This window comes from Denticeps clupeoides, chromosome 4, assembly GCF_900700375.1.
Source record: "Denticeps clupeoides chromosome 4, fDenClu1.1, whole genome shotgun sequence".
In the NCBI taxonomy this organism is placed as follows: domain Eukaryota; kingdom Metazoa; phylum Chordata; class Actinopteri; order Clupeiformes; family Denticipitidae; genus Denticeps; species Denticeps clupeoides.
The window spans coordinates 34,338,195-34,357,637 of record NC_041710.1 but is presented as its reverse complement, the minus strand read 5'-3'; the positions used below and the strand labels follow the sequence as shown (position 1 = coordinate 34,357,637).

Below are 19,443 nucleotides of genomic sequence, written 5' to 3'. Positions count from 1 at the left end.
TTTTATGTATTTTTGAAAGATTACACCACTCATGGATTAGTTCTCTCAATGACAACACATTCTGAAAAACAGATTTTCAAAAATATTGGGGTAAATTCCTAATTAAGTGAATTTAACTATTACGTGAACTATGTGAACATTACTGTGAACTAGTGACTCGTGTTCTGTGACTCACGTTTCACTGTAGGCTATATGATTAAAATTGAATTTTTATACAAATTCAAAGGACTGGCTAGATATGTCACACACTTGATCATGGATATCATATGGGAATAAAAAATAAATAAATGTGTGACCTACGTGTAGGGCTTACATTTACAGCATTTGGCGAATGCTCTTATGCTACAAAATGTCCATCCTTGAAAATCATCTTTTGGTTCACTAGGAACGAATCTGAAAATAATGTTGTCTTATTAACTCTTAATAACCTAAATTCTTTTTTAAAATATACATTACAGGTCTTTTTAATTATTTCCAACAAAGGAATGTTTCTAGATTGTGTTTGAAGGTCTTTAGTGATTCAGCTATTCAAACATCTAGTGGAAGTTCATTCCAACACCGTGGACCCAAGACAGTGAAGAGTCAACATGAATGCTAGGACCTTTAGAGATGACGAACCAGTTGAGCAGTGCTATAGGATCAGAGAGTTTGAGGATCCCTCCCGAGTTTGGAAGATGAGAGTGTCTGTAGCTGATTCAAGAGGTAGGGAGAGAAAGATTTGGCATTTGGAAGAAGTGAAAGGGCAGTTGTGAAGTTGGACAACTGAAGACTAGGTCCAAGATTTTTCCTATTTTGCATTTTGAAGAACAACTGTTGTTTATTAAATTGAAGGAATTGTGAAAAGAGGACTGAGGACTGGAGCAGGGGGATTGAAGTCTAAGCAGGATTAGTGCTGGTTTTTGAGTTAAGAGTTTTGCAATTCTCAGCATCCAAAACTAACACACAGGTTGAAACTGAGTGCATATTGTGAGTGCTGGACTAGGCTAATGCCTGCCTCATATAATATATATTACAGTTGCAATCAGTATGTCAAATGTGTTCTCACTGCAATTAGTTTATTTCTATCATTGAATGAAATACAAAATGTGACTTTAAAGAGTTCAATGCAAAGTCCAACGACAGTCAAATAATAAAATGATTGAAACAAAAAGTCTGATATCTGATAGATTCTCCCAGCAATTCCTTGCTGATAAAAGCACCCCCCCCCCCAACCCACAACCACACTAGGCAATGTTTCGTAAAAAAAAAAATAATAATGAACGTACGAAAGAACAAAATAGCTGGACACTGAACGATTCACTCAGTCCAATAAATCCATGCAACCTCGGAGGCTTTCTACAGTCTCCGGCAAGCAGCTTGTCCCTCCCCGTTAGCGGGTCTCATTAGAATAAGCAGCTCTGCGCGTTTATAACACAGATGTTCGGTGTCAAGGCAGGGTGCTCCGGGCAGGGAAATCTCATATCGCTCGAAGGACGCAGAGATGGAGAAAGACGCGCGACCGTCGTGGGACAATCCCACGCAGTTCGTCCTGGCCTGCGTGTCCTACGCAGTGGGGCTCGGGAACGTGTGGCGCTTCCCCTACCTTTGTCAGATGCACGGCGGTGGTAAGAGGTCCCGCTTTACCTGTCCCCCTCCTACAGACAGCAAACCTTAAATCGGGGAATACGTTTCAAATGTTATAAAATATTACATCATCTTCTGCTCAAGTTTTTACATTTTGAGAGACCTGAACTACAGAATTTTACCAGTTGATAAAACATTAATACAGACCGTTGTTTTCCGTATTTTCATTATCAAAATTTAGTGGAGTTTTTGCTTATGTGTATGCAAGCACAATAACTGCTTGATTTGAATGAACATCTTGTAGTACCCAGGAGGAAGCCGCCTGGACTTTGACACTGGAGCATGTCTGAGTTCTCTTTGCAGAAGAAACCCAGAAACGTTCACTGCTTTCTTACTTTTAATGATTGGTTCCAATGATGTTTGCAGAAAGTCTTGTAATCATTACTGACCTACACCAAGATGATTTTAACTAAATGGACAAAAAAGGTCACCAGAACAGGGCTGTTGAATTATTGCACTTTAAAACCTCGGAGCACACTGGTTTCCTCAGTCGGTTAACTATTAACCACCAGCTGTAGATATAATAGGATGCAGATATTCTGCAGTCTTCAGAGAAGCTTTAAGAAAATATGTAATAAAAAATAGGGGTGTGTCACAATAAAAAAAAATAAAAGTGGGAGTAAAGGAAGATAAATAGAGTGACTCAATAGTAAAATGCTGATTCATGTATTATAAAAGGTTGTTGTGGCTTCCCATTGTTTCAACAATCAACAAGAGTTTAAAAAATCCTTTAAATTACTGTATGTCTCATCATTGTTGTAATCTTCTAGTTTTGTAAGAATCTTATCTTCTGATAAGATGTTGGATTTCTTCACTGTGACATACAAATGATCAGATTATTAACTGTCACGTCAGCGAGCAAGGAAGCACAGAGTCGGGACATTCTGAAACAAGGATTTATTAATAACTGAAACGAAACCCGCGCAATGGCTGAAAACAGGGGAATAAAAGGGAGAACAGAAACAAACGCGTGTGGCGATTGCCAGAACTCAAAACACTTAACACGACAGAACAGTTGTCAGGGTTCACAAACAAGGTCAAGTTCACCAAAATGCCACCACTGCGGAGGGGCGGAATCACAGGCTTTTTAAAAGCCGTCCGGATTGGCTACAGCTGGAAACAGAACCTGTGGCCAATCCTGACATTAACAGCTAAAGGTTTAGAGTTGTGTGGGAAATTATGAAAATATTAAAAATTGTAGATTTTATTTACTCTTCTGCCAACTTTACTTTTACTGATCTTCAGTATTTGAGCTACAGCATTTGCATGTTCTATACCTTCAGTTCCTGGAAAATAATATTAGAGTTAGTAGAATATTATATACAAGCAGGGTCTTAATTAAATTGAATTTTTATAAAGTAAAAAGTGAAGTGATTGTCACATGTGATACACAGCAGCACAGCACACGGTGCACACAGTGAAATTTGTCCTCTGCATTTAACCCATCACCCTGAGTGAGCAGTGGGCAGCCATGACAGGTGCCCGGGGAGCAGTGCCTTGCACTGACGGCACCTTAGCAGATCGGGATTTGGCAACGTTCTGATTACGGGGCTGCTTCCTTAACCCCTAGGCCCCCACTACCCCGGTCTGCTTCCCCATGTCATTGTGCGTGTGCGAGGCCCGCAAGAAGGCGGGGTGGATCTGCTGCGGGGTCTGGGTGCTGACGGTCGGCGCCAGCCTGCCCATGTACTTCAGCAGTACGCGTGCGCAAATGAAATGCAAAAGTGGAAGTAAACACTCTGCTCCTGGTTTATTTCTTGTTAATCTGTGATTAACAGTCAGTGAAATGTGCTTTGTGTGATACGTTCAAATATTCCAGCCTGCTAGTCCTCATCCAATGTAATCCACTATTGCAGCAGAACCCTTGACCTGTACCACAACAAAACCAGAGGAAAGCCAGCAGGAGGCATTAGACTCATTAGTTGTTATTTATTATCCTTCTGCTTTCAATGAACCTGTCAGAGAGAAAATACCAGGTGACTCAGGAAGTCTTATCTGACCAACACAAGTAGTATTCATAGAGATGGCAATGTTGCAGTCTCTGACATCAAACAGCAGCCAAATGAAATCTCAGAACAAGTGAGGCACGTGGACACCAATGGGGTCACTAGGAGCTCACAGCTGGAAAGCAGCACAAAAAGGTTAATAGTGTAATAGTGCTATTAAGAATCTGAGTAAAATATTTTCTAGGGGGCTCGTAGTTCTTAGTGATGGACTGGTCAAAGTGATATTACTGCCCTAATGACTGTGGCAAATTATATTACTGATAGTAAACAACGTTGTGCAGCATTGTGTTGATCTGACTGAGGCATTTGTGTCAGTGGACCATGAGCTGTTGCTTAAACAGTTGCCTAAATAGTTGGGTAATGTTATGTAGATCTAACACAGTGAGTCTATGTAGACGGTGAAAGCATTATGTAAGGTTATGATTTAGGTTATGATTTAGGTTTATTTAGAAGTGTGTTCATTATGTTCTGAATCTGCAGTTGTGGTTTTCTTGACATTTACTTCAGCTAGTTCAGGATTGTTTGGTGTTCAATCATGTGTAAAAAATTGGTAAATGATTGGGGAAAGTTAAGTGGATGAACACAGTAAAGAAACTTTAAATCTATTCCTGTATGTCTGACTGTCCTTTTTGTGTGAGGGGCACCATCCTACCAACAAACCCAAACATGTTTAAATGATAAACAGATAACCAAAGGTTCTAAATTGGTATAAGCTAATTTGTCTAGTTTTATACATGATTATGTGACCGCTTCCTTAACCACTAGGCCACCACTGCCCCAATATAGCTATTGTATATTAGTAAGGAAGTCGTTTTTTTTTGCTGGTAATCAATTATGGTACTTTTTTACTTATCAATAGAGTCCGAATTCTGTATATCATACATCTCTGGTACATGTCAATATTTTAAAAGTCTCTTACTCATCATTGCCTCTTTTGTGATTTTGTGCAAAGGACTTCACTGACTAACTGCAGGCAACAAATCTGGTTGATTTTTATCTGTAAAACAATAGCAGTTTACCACTTCCAGTTTACCACTCTAAACTTCTGTGTCCCAGCTCTGGAAGTCATCCCAGCTCAGGATGTTTTTGGGATAGGGAGGCAATTGTATTGGGGTGATAGGCACATCATTTTGTGTTTTCCATGTAATGTGTACAATGTGTGCAGGTGTGCCTTATATTGGGAACGTTACCAATAGACAACCTTTCTCGATGTGGCATCAATTTCAACATTATGTTGGTATAAAAAGCTGGTATTGTCAGTAAGTCATTCCAAGTTCATCATTCAAACAGCCATGAACACATGACGTCACTTAATGGACGAGCAGCGTCACCTGGCCATGGCGCGCCTTCGAGTCGGTGGCAGGCAGTCATATGTTGCTCATGAACTTGATGTGTCTAAAAGTGTCATCAGCAGACTTGCAGCAGACACAGAACTACTGGCAGAGTTCATGACGGACCCAGGAGTGGAGCCCCACAAGCGACTGACCGCAATGATGACCAGTACCTAAGGATGCACTCAGACATCGTTATGCAACTGCCATACAGCTGCAAAACAGATTTGGTTATTGTACATGGCTCAGTCACTGCACGTTCTTACCTCAGAGATGTCATGTTCATGGATGATATTGCTCCACCAAATCGTGGCAGAATTGTCACAGCTCAACTTTAGGAAGTTGGAGTGCTTCATGTGGTGTGGCCATCAATGTCCCCTGACCCAAACCCCATAGAGCACATCTGGGACCAGTTGAAGCAGAGACTGAATGAACGTACCCCACCCCCACGTGACCTGGCAGAACTGCGTGTAGCACTTATGTAAGAGTGGAACGCATTGCCTCAGAACCCATTACTGTCAATTTGTTATTTGGGGCTATCCCTGTTATTGTCTAAATATTTGGGGTAATAAATATTAAACTAATGAAAATGGTGTTTCTTCTCATACATTATTAGTAATATCAAAGGGAACTTTTACTTAAAAGCAGTCATTCAAGTAACAATATATAAAACATATTGCGAGTACTGCACTTTGGGATGACCAATTACTGGAATATGATGTGCATTATGTAAAAAAAAAAAAAGAGATTAAATATTTAATCTAATTAGAACCTTTTCAAAATATTTTGAATAATTCTATATAGACACATCACATAGAATATGAACAAGGCCTTGGACACTTTTTAGGCAACAAGTGGATGATTTCCTACCTATAGGTAGTCAGGCTACCTCTGGCGAGCACATGGAGGGCATTGCAGCCCCCCCCAAAGAAGTTTCACCCCACACTATTACTGACCCACTGCCAAACCTGTTATGCTGGAGGATGTTGCAGGTAGCAGAATTACATTTTTACATTTACAGCATTTATCAGACGCCCTTATCCAGAATGACTTACAATCAGTAGTTACAGGGACAGTCCCCCCCTGGAGCAACTTAGGGTTAAGTGTCTTGCTCAGGGACACAATGGTAGTAAGTGGGATTTGAACCTGTGCTCAGTGTGAACCTACTTTCACACTGAGCAAGGGTGCCAGTGGCTAATTTGCCAGTCTTGCTGTTCACTGTGCTGAACGGTCTTGTGCTGTAAGCAAACCACCACCTGTGGACATCGGGTCCTCATACCACCCTCAATTGTGTAGACACATGAACATTTGTGGTCATTTTGCAGGACTCTGCCAGTTCTCCTCCTGTTCCTCCTTGCATTAAGGTGGAGGTAGCAGTCCTGCTACTGTTGACCTCCTTCGGCCTCCTCCACATCTCCTGATAGCGCCTCTGGACACTATGCTGACAGATACAGCAAACCTTCTTGTCACAGCTTACATTGATAAAAGGAAGACATTCATCTAGAATCTTTAGATGAACTTGTAAATTTCTTATTGTTGAGGTGGTAGTAGCCTAGTGGGTAACACACTCGACTATGAACCAGAAGACCCAGGTTCAAATCCCACTTACTACCATTGTGTCCCTGAGCAAGACACTTAACCCTAAGTTGCTCCAGGGGGGACTGTCCCTGTAATACTGATTGTAAGTCGCTCTGGATAAGGGCGTCTGATAAATAGTCTAAATGTAAATGTAACTTGTGTACAGAATCTACAACAAGAGTGAACTAGAAACCAAAATTCCAGAGGAAATTTTGATGGACCTCTCCGGGCGTTTTTCGCAGAGCGTCCTTAAAAAAGTGGCCGAAGGACAGGGTGTCCTTTATAAAGTGGCAGAAGGAATGTGGCCCGAAATATTTGCCAGTCAGTGTACTCAAAGCCAGAAATGGCCTCTGCCGGCCAGGTTTTCCCCTGCTTCAGAACCAGTTTGTGCGCCTGATGAGCGATCTGTATGATGGTATTAGTAGGCTCCTGTTTGGCCGAGATAGGGGCAGGGCTCCAATGCAATGGTGACGTTAGTGTTTACGAGATCCAGTTTTTCATCCCCTCTCATCGCAAAGTCCACATTTTGATGGAATTTAGGGAGAACTGACTTTAGATTTGCATGGTTGAAATCTCCGGCAACAATGAATGGTTCGTCATGGTGTACATTCTGCAGATTGCTAATAGCGCCATACAGCATGCAGACGTTGCAGTAGCGCGGGATGGAATGTACACTCCGATAATACAAACTGAGGTGAATTCCCGTAGTAAATAAAAAGGTCTGCATCTCACAGCACCAGCGATGAACAGTAGCTAGAGACTAGCTAGAGTCCTGTCACCACAGCGTTCTGTCACGGGGCAGTGGTGGCCTAGCGGTTAAGGAACCGGCCCCGTAATCAGAAGGTTGCCGGTTCGAATCCCGATCCGCCAAGGTGCCACTGAGGTGCCACTGAGCAAAGCACCGTCCCCACACACTGCTCCCCGGGCGCCGGTCATGGCTGCCCACTGCTCACTCAGGGTGATGGGTTAAATGCAGAGGACAAATTTCACTGTGTGCACTGTGTGCTGTGCTGCTGTGTATCACATGTGACAATCACTTCATTTATTTTTTTTTATTTGATCTTCAAATTTCCCAAATTGTCCCACACCACCCCTCTGCTACGTTCCCTCCACTGGCTCCCAGTAGCTGCACGCATCAGATTCAAAATACTGAGGCCGGCCTACAAAGCCAAACATGGAGTAGCACCATCCTACCTCACAGCCCTTATTATACCTTGCACTGAAACCTCCAGTACTGCTCGCCTGGTCATCTAGACTTTTCTCCGTCTTGGCCCCACGGTGGTGGAATGAATATTTAGATTAAATTGCAACCTTCATATTGTCTGACTTGTGTATAAAAACTACAACATAGTGAATAAAAAGAGTATTCATAGTTGGGGGTCCTAGTGAACTAATGAAGAATTGATCACTTCATTGATGGTAACATGGAAGCACGTTGTAAGTCGCTCTGGATAAGGGCGTCTACCAAATGCCTTAAATGTAAATGTAAAACTAGGCTAGTGTGTTGCTTGTGAAATGAATGGCAATTTGGCAAGCATATACAATTACAATTTGGAATGCAAATTCAATTATATTTACTTATTTACCACAACGTTGTAGTACTTTATCGTGAAGGGTGTGCTGATCGCGCCTAAACGCACGGGTTCTAGTTACCATGTAATCAGTTCAGGGAGTCAGAACAGGGTCAAAACCAGTGTAACATTCCACAAAATGCAAGTAGCACATCACCATACAGAGGACATCGCTGGTTTTCGTATGGTTGTTTGTGGCCACCGGGGGGTTTGGTGTGCCTTCTTCTGAGTTGGAAGTCTCACAGGAATCATGACTGGTACTGTGACATATTTTGAGTGACTAAAAAAAAGATCACAATCATCTTCTAATTTCGGGGCAGTGGTTGTCTAGCGGTAAGGGGGAAGCGGCCCTGTAATCAGAAGGTTGCCGGTTCGAAACCCGATCCGCCAAGGTGCCACTGAGGTGCCATTGAGCAAAGCACCGTCCCCACACACTGCTTCCCGGGCACCTGTCATGCTGCCCACTGCTCACTCAGGGTGATGGGTTAAATGCAGAGGACAAATTTCACAATGTGCAACTGTGTGCACCGTGTACTGTGCTGCTGTGTATCACATGTGACAATCACTTCACTTCACTACAAAACATTTTTTAAAGGTAAAAAAGGTCAGGTTGAGCCACTAAGTAATTTTTCAGGGTGGAGACACCATCTAAGCCTGACTTGATCCCATGGGGTTATGAATCTTCAACCTTCTGCCTTGGATACTAGTATTTAGGATGATTTCAATCTCCAGTCTTTAATAATTAGGACTGGGAAACCATTCTTTCAGGAAAAAATAGTAATATGATTTTGCTTATAGGTGGGTTTATGATCCCCTACCTGCTGATGCTGGCATTGGAGGGGATTCCTCTGTTCTACATGGAGCTGGCCATTGGGCAGAGGATGCGCCTGGGAAGCATTGGAGCCTGGAATGCCATCAGTCCTTATCTGGGTGGAGTGGGTGGGTTGTCACACTTTTTCATAGTTTAAATTAACACATGACATTTATTTCACAGTAAAGGATTATGCCTCGTTCTAGACTAAAAGGGATTTTAATGGAGATTTAATTTCACTGGAGTTCCCTGTTAGTCTTGGACTAGGCGTCATCCATGAATGGAAAACTGACCTATGTCTTCAGATCAGTATTCCTGAATACCCGCTTGACTGCAGAGGCACAGGTGATTACAGAGGTAAAACATTCATCATGACACAAAAATCCATGCTGATACAAGGGGTATGGAAGGTATTCAGGCCCCACTCTTATTGCAGCCATTTTCTAAAAAAGTTCTTTTTTTACATTTACAGCATTTATCAGACGCCCTTATCCAGAGCGACTTACAATCAGTAGTTACAGGGACAGTCTCCTTAATGTACACACAGCACCCCATATTTACAGAGAAACACAGAATTGTTGACATTTTTGCAGATTTATTAACACAGAAAAACTGAAATATCACATGGTCCTAAGTATTCAGACCCGTAGCTGTGACACTTATTTAACTCAGGTGCTGTCCATTTCTTCTAGTCATCCTTGAGATGGGTCTGCGCCTTCATTTGAGTCCAGCTGTGTTTGATTATACTGATTGGACTTCATAAGGAAAGCCACACACCTATCTACTAAATACTGAGCAAAGAGTCTGAATACTTAAGGCCGTGTGATATTTCAGTTTTTCTTTAAGGGGGTCTGAATACTTTTTGTACCCACTGTAAATTTGTGTCAAGAACAAGTATGTGACATTCCCTTTTAACTGATTTAGCATTAAACTCATTTTAAGATTTCTGATGTGCATCAAAACAAATTATAGAGTGAGGACCATTTGCAGTGTTTGCACATCTGACATCAGCATATTCTTTTCATGTACCATCAGGCATAGCCAGCGTTGTGACTTCCCTCTACCTCTGTCTCTACTACAATGTGATCAATGCCTGGAGTTTTTGGTATCTTTTCCAGTCATTTCAAGTGAGTGTAAATATTTAGCAGCAAATAAAATAATACATTTTCATCATACAAAAGACAATATTCTATATAATGTGATTCAAATTAGGCTGTTCATGCAGAATATTTAAAAAGAAATAAGATTAGCTGTTGCTTGGTGTTTTTGACAGTAAAAGACAAAAAAGTCTTTGTGTTATATCCACAGTCAGTACTGCCATGGTCAGAATGCCCAATAAACAACAACCTCACAGGCTTTGTGGAAGAGTGTGAAATTGCCACACCAACGCAGTACTTCTTCTACAGAGAGACCTTGGACATCTCTTCGTCCATTGACGAGAATGGTGGTGTACACATGGGACAAGCACTCTGCCTTCTGCTGTCCTGGATGATTGTCTACCTCTTCATAGTGAAAGGCGTGAAGTCCACTGGAAAGGTACATTATGTATTTGTGATTTTTATTAGATATACATTTATGTATACACTAAGCAATTGGTCTCCCTGTTTCATAATGTATTAATGTAGAAATAAATTGTATATATACAAATATACAAATAATATTTGTATTATTCCCACAAATGGAGAATCAAAAAATAAATTAATATAATTCTGCTATGATCAACAAATTGTAATCTTTCCAATAAACAGTAAAAGTTGCCAAATGCCTTAAAAGTTAGTACATATTAATATCAGTTTTTAAATACTGCAAAATAAGACTTAATGAATGGAAGAAATACATATATAGCAGAATTGAAAGTGAGGTAAGTACAAAACTTCAACAAGATACATCAGATCTGATTGCCTATGCAGCAATATCTGGAAATGAAACATTAGACATTTTAGATTTACATTGTATGAAGCTGATAAGACAGGTTAAACATTGGCAATATTCAACCTCAGTTGTAGACAGAGAATTTAATAATTACAGAAGTTGTAGCTTGTGAAATGTCCCTTAGGCATTTAAGGCACCCTTGCAGCTGACAACTGTGAGCCAAACAAATGGAATAGTTTCCACACAATTTTCAATTTGCAGATCATGGGGATCACAAAGGCTTAATGGAAAACTTGTCCAAACAATTTCTTTTAAATAATGTCGAAGAGATAATGTTGACTAAACTTACAGAAAGGATGACCTTTTAATCCTGTCTAGGTTGTGTACTTCACTGCAACCTTCCCGTATATTGTGCTTTTCATCTATCTGATCCGGGGTGTCACACTTCATGGTGCTCTGAATGGGGTCAAGTACATGTTCACCCCCAAGGTATTGTGTTTTTATTATATGCCATGCATTTTATCAGTAAAATCAGAAATGCCATTATTTTATCCAGAAATAAGGCTTACCAGACCTTTTTCTAGTAATTTGGGAAGAACACTTATGCAGTTATATATGTATGAACACTTGCTGGTAGCTACTTAAAGCATATGGAGGTGCAACTTGCTAAAGGACAATCAATCAAACATTATTTTGGGTGTATTTACTTAATTGTTGTACTATAAAAAGTAAACTGTTTCTGATTTTCAAACAAATAGTTTAAAATTCAGCCTACAGCCACAATAGAAAGAATTCGAAAGATATTTTTTATTGAATGACTGACACCCAATAGTATGTCCAATAGTAATTGTGCCCTCAATTGAATACAAGCCAGGCCTAAAAAAGCAGAGTATCCCCTTTTCAGAGTTCCACTTTTGATTCACCAGTCCATAGGATAGTATGCCTAAACTGTTCAAGGTCCTACCATGGATGCCAAGACACTGTAGGTAGAATAAGAAAGTATAAGAAAGTCATGAAAATTTATATATGTGTGTGTGTGTGTGTGTGTGTGTGTGTGTGTGTGTGTGTGTGTGTGTGTGTGTGTGTGTGTGTATAAAAATCTCTCCTGGCCCCAGTGAGGCATTGATAGCAAGTCTGTCAGGCACCTCTGGTTGTTTATGACAGTGTGCAGAGGAAGGCTGACATTGTCCATAATGGCATGCAGTTTGTTCAGTATCTTCTGACACTGCTGCCAGTGTCCAGCTTTATGCTGGCCATAGAGAACACCACATCAGGTGTTGAAAGACCACAGTAAGTCTTCAGGACTTACAAACTGCATTGGCAGGTGCTGTGTATTGTATGCCCAGTTTGATGACCACCTATAACTTGAGGTACTTATAGGTATAGACCAGCTGTACCTCCTCTCCCATGATTTGAAGTGGTCTGGACCTCCCACAATCTATCACCAGTTCATTGGTTTTTGAGGTGTTGGGCTGCTGGTGGTTTGTATGGCACCAGACTCCTCTACTCCTCTTCCTGTTCATCCCTGATGATGGCCACAAACGTCTGAATGTGACATGATTCAGTGAATCAGGTTGAAGAGGAGGGGGAATGGCACAGGTCCCTGCAGTGCCGCTGACCACAGTGTCAAATTTGATGTTCTACAGCCTGTATTCCAGAGCGCAGGCACTCTCCCAAGTCTTAGTCTGAGGTTGAAGACTCGTTGTAGTGGTTGACTGAGTTCAGCAGCGCAGGTCTTCAGAAGCCAGGGACACACCTTGTCTGGGCATGCTGCCTTCCTGGGGCAGCATGTCCCCTGATCTGATCTACTGTGTCTGATAGGGGGTTGGAGGATAAAAAGGAGGACACCAAGATGTTATTGGGAGGGGGCCAGGAGAAGGAGGGTGCCATATGAGGTATGGGAGGAGGGGAACATTGACCTTGACTTACAACGTTGCATTGCATTAATTGATGTATTTTAAATTTCATTTAAGTACTAACAATTAAATAGCACAGTAACACAGTAACAACGTTTTTTGCTTCTTATGATTTATAAGCCGGAAAGTCAAGTGCAGAAACATCTCAAAATCTTTTGAGGTATGGTGATTCACTGAGTTTGTCTGAGTTCTTTATGTTTTTGTACCTCAGCTGGAGCAGCTGGCCAACCCCCAGACATGGATTAATGCAGCCACCCAGATTTTCTTCTCTCTGGGACTAGGGTTCGGTTCCTTGATTGCATTTGCCAGCTATAACCATCACAACAACAACTTTGAGCACCAGGCCATTATGGTATCCCTGATCAACAGTGGCACCTCCATCTTTGCCAGCATTGTCACCTTCTCCATCTATGGCTTCAAGGCCACTCTCAACTATGAGAACTGCCTGGAGAAGTGAGCATTTACAGTTATTTTACATTTTGATCAGTAATTTTAGTATATCTATGCAACTTAATTAGAATATCACATAATAATAAGTCACTGCCTGTGTAATCTATGACCAAGTTCATCATGAATCTAATGTTACACCATATAGTCTCCAAGATCAGAATGGCCTTTTGCTGTTATCTTAGTGTACGTCCTGTCTGGGATGCAATGCTAGGGGCAGTGAATGCAGACTCGTCACTGAAGGGTTGCAGGTTCAAATTCTGAACTGTTAAGGTAACACTTGATTAAGGTACCTTGATCAAGGTATTGTCCCCACACACTGCTCCCCAGGGGCCTTTCATGACTGCCGACAGCTCACTAAGGGCTATTGTGATCCTTCTGGAAGGGCAGATTCGTAATCTTGCTGTGCTTTTTCAACCTTAATTGCATTGTGTGAAGATTTCAATTAATTTAAATAAGTTCACCAAACAGATTTATATCAGTTCAACAGTGACCCCACCCCACCCCATTTGGGTTGTTCATAAATACCAAACAGGTGGTCCATTTTAGCCACATCTTAATAAGAACCCAAGAACCCATATGAGGAGCATGAGTCATACTTGACTTAGCATTAGTTTTACAGACTAAACTGTTAACACTAACCTTAAATACACTTAGCTTGAATTTATTTGTTTACTCAACAGATTTTTAGGTTTACCTCAAAAAAAGTTAATCTGGGATGATGGTGTGTGTGTTTTGAAGTCTGTGGACTGATTTACTTTTGCTCCTCTTCAGAGTGAGAGTCCTTCTCCTGAACATCTTGGAGATGGCAGAAGACTCCATTACACAGGACAACCTGGACTACTGGATGTCTGAGCTGAACCGTACACAGCCAGAGCAGTATGCCGGTCTGAGCCCAAAACTGGACAGCTGTAATCTGGAGTCTGAATTAGACACAGTAATCAGATTAATTATTCAGTTACTTGTATGAACATCTTGTATGTGAGGTAAAACTGCCACAAATTCAGAATGAATAAACGTATGCATATCTATTGTATTGTATCAAGGAAAATATTACTACCTGTAGTAAGCCCATTGAGACATAAAGTGATTTTGGGCTATATAAGAAATAAATGTTGTTGTTGTAGCAATGTATAAATGTTATATAGAGAGAGCGAGAGAGAGAGAGATTAAGTCAAGTTTACTGACAAAGATTGGTTGCATTTGTGAGGTCCATCTCTCTGTCTGTAGGCTGTGGAGGGCACAGGCCTGGCATTTATAGTTTACAGCGAGGCCATAAAGAACATGCCAGCAGCACAGCTGTGGTCGGTGCTGTACTTCATTATGCTACTTCTGCTGGGCATGGGCAGCATGCTGGGAAATGTCACCGCCATCATCACCCCACTCAGGGACTTCAAGGTGCTGGCTCGCAACTTCAGCAATGGCACGCTCAATGGTGAGAGTAGAGTAAGAGAAGTAGACAGGGGACTATTTTATAGTCTATGAATAAATAGGACAGTGGGGTAAACATGTAATTTTATTTGCTGCTCTTGTAAATTTCCCACTTGTGGGACTAATAAAGGTCATTTTATCTTGTCTTGTATGTGCCCAGGCTTGGTTTGTCTCCTCTGCCTGCTGCTGGGTCTGGGATTCACCACACGATCAGGAAATTACTGGTTCACCATGTTTAATGAGTACGGAGCGACATTCTCCCTACTTTTTATTGTCCTCGTTGAGGTGATTACTGTTGGATATATCTACGGACTGAAAAGGTGGGTGTGTGACAGAGTATGAGACAAGTGAATAATGAAAATAAAACAGGGCTATTCTGGCTTAACAAATATTTGGTTTTGCCAATTCTCAGCTATCTCAGACTTTGAATATTTTATTTAATTTTGTCTGGGATTAAAGATACAGAATGGCGTGTGGACATGGGGGTATGCCAAAAAGCAACGATTGTTAATATTTTTTTATCTTTACCTTTTATCTTTATCAGTTTGTGTACAATTGTATTAAACCATTCCAAGTGACCTAATCCTCACTTTTGCAAAGCATGCATCAGTCTCACTGGTGGTACCTTCAAAATTCTTTTTAAAATATCAGCTCAGTACAAAAGGGGGCTGTTTATAGACTCCCCAAAACATTTCTGCCAGTGCCATAAATGTGGATGATAAGGAAAGAATGTGGACTTTTCATAGTACAAATGTGCTTAGAATTCCCTCCAGCGCACATTCAGTCCGGATGGCTAAAATTCTCAATGAGGTTGAATAACTTAAAAGAAAAAACATAATTTGAAATAATTTCAATAACACCTAAAGTGTACTCACATAAATGAAATTGCTACATTACATTACAATCAGAAAGGGGATTCAACAGAGAAAATGACTTTACCCCAGTGCTCAGCAGTCCAATTCCTGTAGTTTTGCAGAATATCAGTCTGTCCTTGATGGTTTTTCTTGGAAACAAGTGGCATCTTTGCTGCCCTTCTTGAACCAGGCCATTCTCCAAAGGTCTTCGCCTCATGCAGATGCACAGTGTCTGCTGCCATTACTAAGCAAGCTCTGCACTGGTGGCACCCCGATCCCACAGTTGAATGATCTTTAGGAGACAGTCCTGGCACTAGTTGGACTTTGTTGGGCACCCTAAAGCCTTCTTCATAACAATTGAACCTCTCTTCTTGAAGTTTTTGATGATCTGATAATTGTTGGTTTAGGTGCAGGCTTAGTGGCAGAAATGCCACTCAATCAGCATGACAAAATGATCTCCAGCCTTGTCCTTGCCAACACTCTCACATGTCAACAATGATCACTGAAATGATCTCGACAGGTCTTTTTGTCGCATGGCTGAAATGCAGTGAAAATAGTTTTTGGGGATTAAGTTCACTTTCATGGCAAATAGGGAGTATTTCTGTCATTCTCAAAACATTTAGCCATGACTGTAAAGCTTATATTCTTAATATTTATTGTTAAGAAATTTGGTCAACTGCTGTTAATGTGCTCTATAAATAAACTGACTGACTAACATCAAGCACTTTTTTACAGCTGACCAAAAACTGACAATGGGCTGACTTGTGAACCACTAATATTAAGCATCATTTGTAGACTTGATATACTTTACAGGCTTAATGTTTGATCCATTGATCTTTCACATCCAGATTTGAGAAGGACGTGGAGGACATGTTGGGGCGTCGCCCCAACTGGTACTGGAAGATCATGCTAGCAGGAGTGAGTCCAATTCTCCTCATCAGCCTCTTTGTGTTCTACATCATCAACTACATCCAGGGAGGAACGCCCACCTACCAGGCCTGGAACAAAGACCTGGTGAGTGTACCCAAAATAGACTACTTCTAAAGACACTTCTAAAGACGTTATAGTTGGTACAGAAAGTATTAAATTAAATATTTCACTCTTTGTTATATTGAAGAAATTTGCTATGATCAGAATTGTTGATATTTTTGCAGATTTATGCAAAAACTGAAAAAGTTTGAATGGTTTGGGTGCTGTGTGTGAGGGAAAAAAGATCTTAAATGGCTGAAATATAAGAGTGAAATCATTTTGGGGGTTGGAATACTTTCCATACCCACTGTAGTTTGCATGAACTGGCTACATGCAAAGAACTTGGCATATTATTAGTAGCACTGGTACAGAGGCTAATTTATTAAAAACTGCTAAGGATCTCATCGGAGTGAGAAATTTCGTTTATAATAGTAATATCAAGTTTACCATGAGGTTGGTCTTATGAGCTTGTTGTGCATGTAGTGGTGCTCAATAAAGTGAACGGGTGGTTGTGAAATCCTTTGCTTGTTTGAACAATCAATTTGACAACCAACTACAGTCAACATTCATAACCATGTTTAAACTGTTCCTCATCCTGTCTCTGCAGGGGAAGTCAGTGGTGATGGAGTACCCATGGTACGGTCAGGCCTTCATAGCCCTTTTACTGGTCTCCTCTGTGAGCTGCGTGCCACTCAATGCCCTCTATGCCTTCTGCATGAAGAAGCAGAAGATCATCCAGAGCCAAGAGTGCACCATCAGTGCTATTTCTGGGGTGTAGCTATGCTCACAATGGCCTCCAAGTGTTTTGATAACAGACCCAACAGATTCTCAAACCTGAATATTGAGGAGTAGACATTAACATTTACTACAATTATAAGTCGCTGTTTTAAGAAAATTGTGAGGTTCAGAAACTACCCTATTATTTAACTACAGATAAATATTCAGAAAATAATGAGCAATAGCACAGCCTTCCCCTGAATAGTTGCACAGACATCCTGATGGGACCTTTAGATGAACACTGTCAAAAGTGCATGTAAACCATGTTGCTAAAACATTTAAAGCAATCAAAATGTAATATATATGTACATAGTGGTTTTTCACATTGTCATTATAGTTTTAAAAATTAGGGATAAAATGTCAAGATTTGACCAAAAAAAAAAAAAAAAAAAGCAAGATACTGTACTGTACACACTATTCTGGCTTTGTTTCTACTGATCTGAACACTTCACAATAATTAAGAGCCAAAGTCATGAAATTACTTTCTACATTTCTGCATACATCTTTGTCAAAAATAGATTAACAAACAAATGAGAAATACATATTATAATTGATTTTTTATTTAGTCTGGAAAATAATTGCAGCAATAGTCATTTAGAAGTTCTGAACACTGGCCTGGAAGAACATTAGCCCATTCATTTACAGATAGCATCCTCAAATGAACTTTTCACTTCAGGTCTTTCTACAACATTTATATGATATTTAGCAAAACTGCTAATAAGTAACAAGTATACCAATGGCTTAATCCTGTCAACTTCCTGTCTTCTTCTGATGTTCTTTTAACATTACCATTAGCCAATTTGAGATAGCTGCCTAGAACTTACCTTGGTATCTTTGCTGATTAACACACATTGTTCTTGTTGGCTGACCACTCCTGGGGAGGTTCTCAGTAGTGTCAGTTTTGTGCCTTGGCACAAAACCTCAGCGGCACCTCGGTGGCTCAGGATTTGAACCGGCAACCGCTTCCTTACCCTGTAGGCCACCAGTGCCCCAGTGCAGTGGTACCAACAGTTACAGTGAACCAGACCTTGTGGTAGACTTTTAACAGTGTGTCAATTAAATGGCTGTAATAGCCTAGTGGGTAAGACACTCTATAAACCAGAAGACACTAAACCCTGAATGTCTCCAGAAGAAAAGTCACTACTCAATGTCAATCAGGATAAGTGTGTCTGATAAATTATGTAAATGGATAACGTACGACACAGCAGCACCAGAATTTTTACATATTATGGCATTTATCGGACACCCCTAAAATTCAGTCACAATAGTAGTAAGTGAGGTTTAAACCTGTGACCTTATGGTCATCTGGTTCATAGGCGAGTGCGTTTCCCTCTAAGTCCCCAATTATAAAAATTGCACTTTGTGAGATTATTTAAAACTAACACAAGTTTCCCTAGCCTGTCTATGGTCCTTCAGTGGCTAGAAATAGCGATAGGTATAAAGTGTGCTTTGGCCATTCTGTTTCGCCATTCATAAAGCAGCAGCTCAGACTTTCTGATCTGGAATCTGGATCTGGAATGTCACCCCTTATGTCATCATAAGGTTACCTCCCCTTTTTCATGATTTGTCCGCCCAGAGAATTTCCCAACCCTCCCCTAAAAATGGAACTCCACCGACTATCCTGGCTGAAAAACTTGTGAATCATTGCAGTTGCTCGGTCATCAGATGTAAAAATGAGTACAATTTTTTTTTAGGTCTGTCACATGAGACTAAAGAACCAGTGGGTTAATAAAAAATATTTCTAGAAAACATGAATTCCTGTCTGCGCCAAACATTGGTGGTTGGTGAATGGTATCTCAACCTTATTTACATTTTAAAGCTACACACACCGAAATGACGTTTCCTGAGGAAATCTCATTGTGTGACTGGCTAAAAGTCACTGTGATTCTGCAATTTCAGAAAGAGACTTCAGATGCAGTATTAGGGGACCAACTAAGACACACACACACACACATATATATATATATATATATATGCATGCATGCATTTAATGCATGTGGAGGACTTCTTGTGTGGCTTCAAGAGCTATGTAGCTGCTTATTTTTCCAGTGCAAAAAGTTTGGAAAGTTTGAAATTTTGTGTTTGGTCCTATTAGCACGCTTGTTGGTTTAGGTGCAGGCTTACTGGCAGAAATGCCACTCAATCAGCATGGCAAAATGATCTCCAGCCTTGTCCTTGCCAACACTCTCACATGTTCAAAATGAACATTCAATTAATTACATATTGGAGATAATTACTCATAAAATGCAAATCAGAG

The 19,443-nt window shown here is 40.6% G+C and overlaps 1 protein-coding gene across 1 annotated transcript; it reads left to right on the top strand.

The window, feature by feature from the left end:
• Window positions 1-1,409: 1,409 nt before the first annotated feature.
• On the top strand, window positions 1,410-17,578 carry slc6a20 (solute carrier family 6 member 20). Its single transcript, XM_028976261.1, has 11 exons — window positions 1,410-1,604; window positions 8,908-9,048; window positions 9,956-10,047; window positions 10,229-10,456; window positions 11,171-11,281; window positions 12,920-13,161; window positions 13,930-14,092; window positions 14,386-14,590; window positions 14,747-14,906; window positions 16,289-16,454; window positions 17,017-17,578. Exons 1-11 carry the CDS (start codon window positions 1,481-1,483, stop codon window positions 17,185-17,187), a joined length of 1,803 nt encoding a protein of 600 aa, XP_028832094.1. The 5' UTR covers window positions 1,410-1,480; the 3' UTR covers window positions 17,188-17,578.
• The last annotated feature ends 1,865 nt before the right edge of the window (window positions 17,579-19,443 follow it).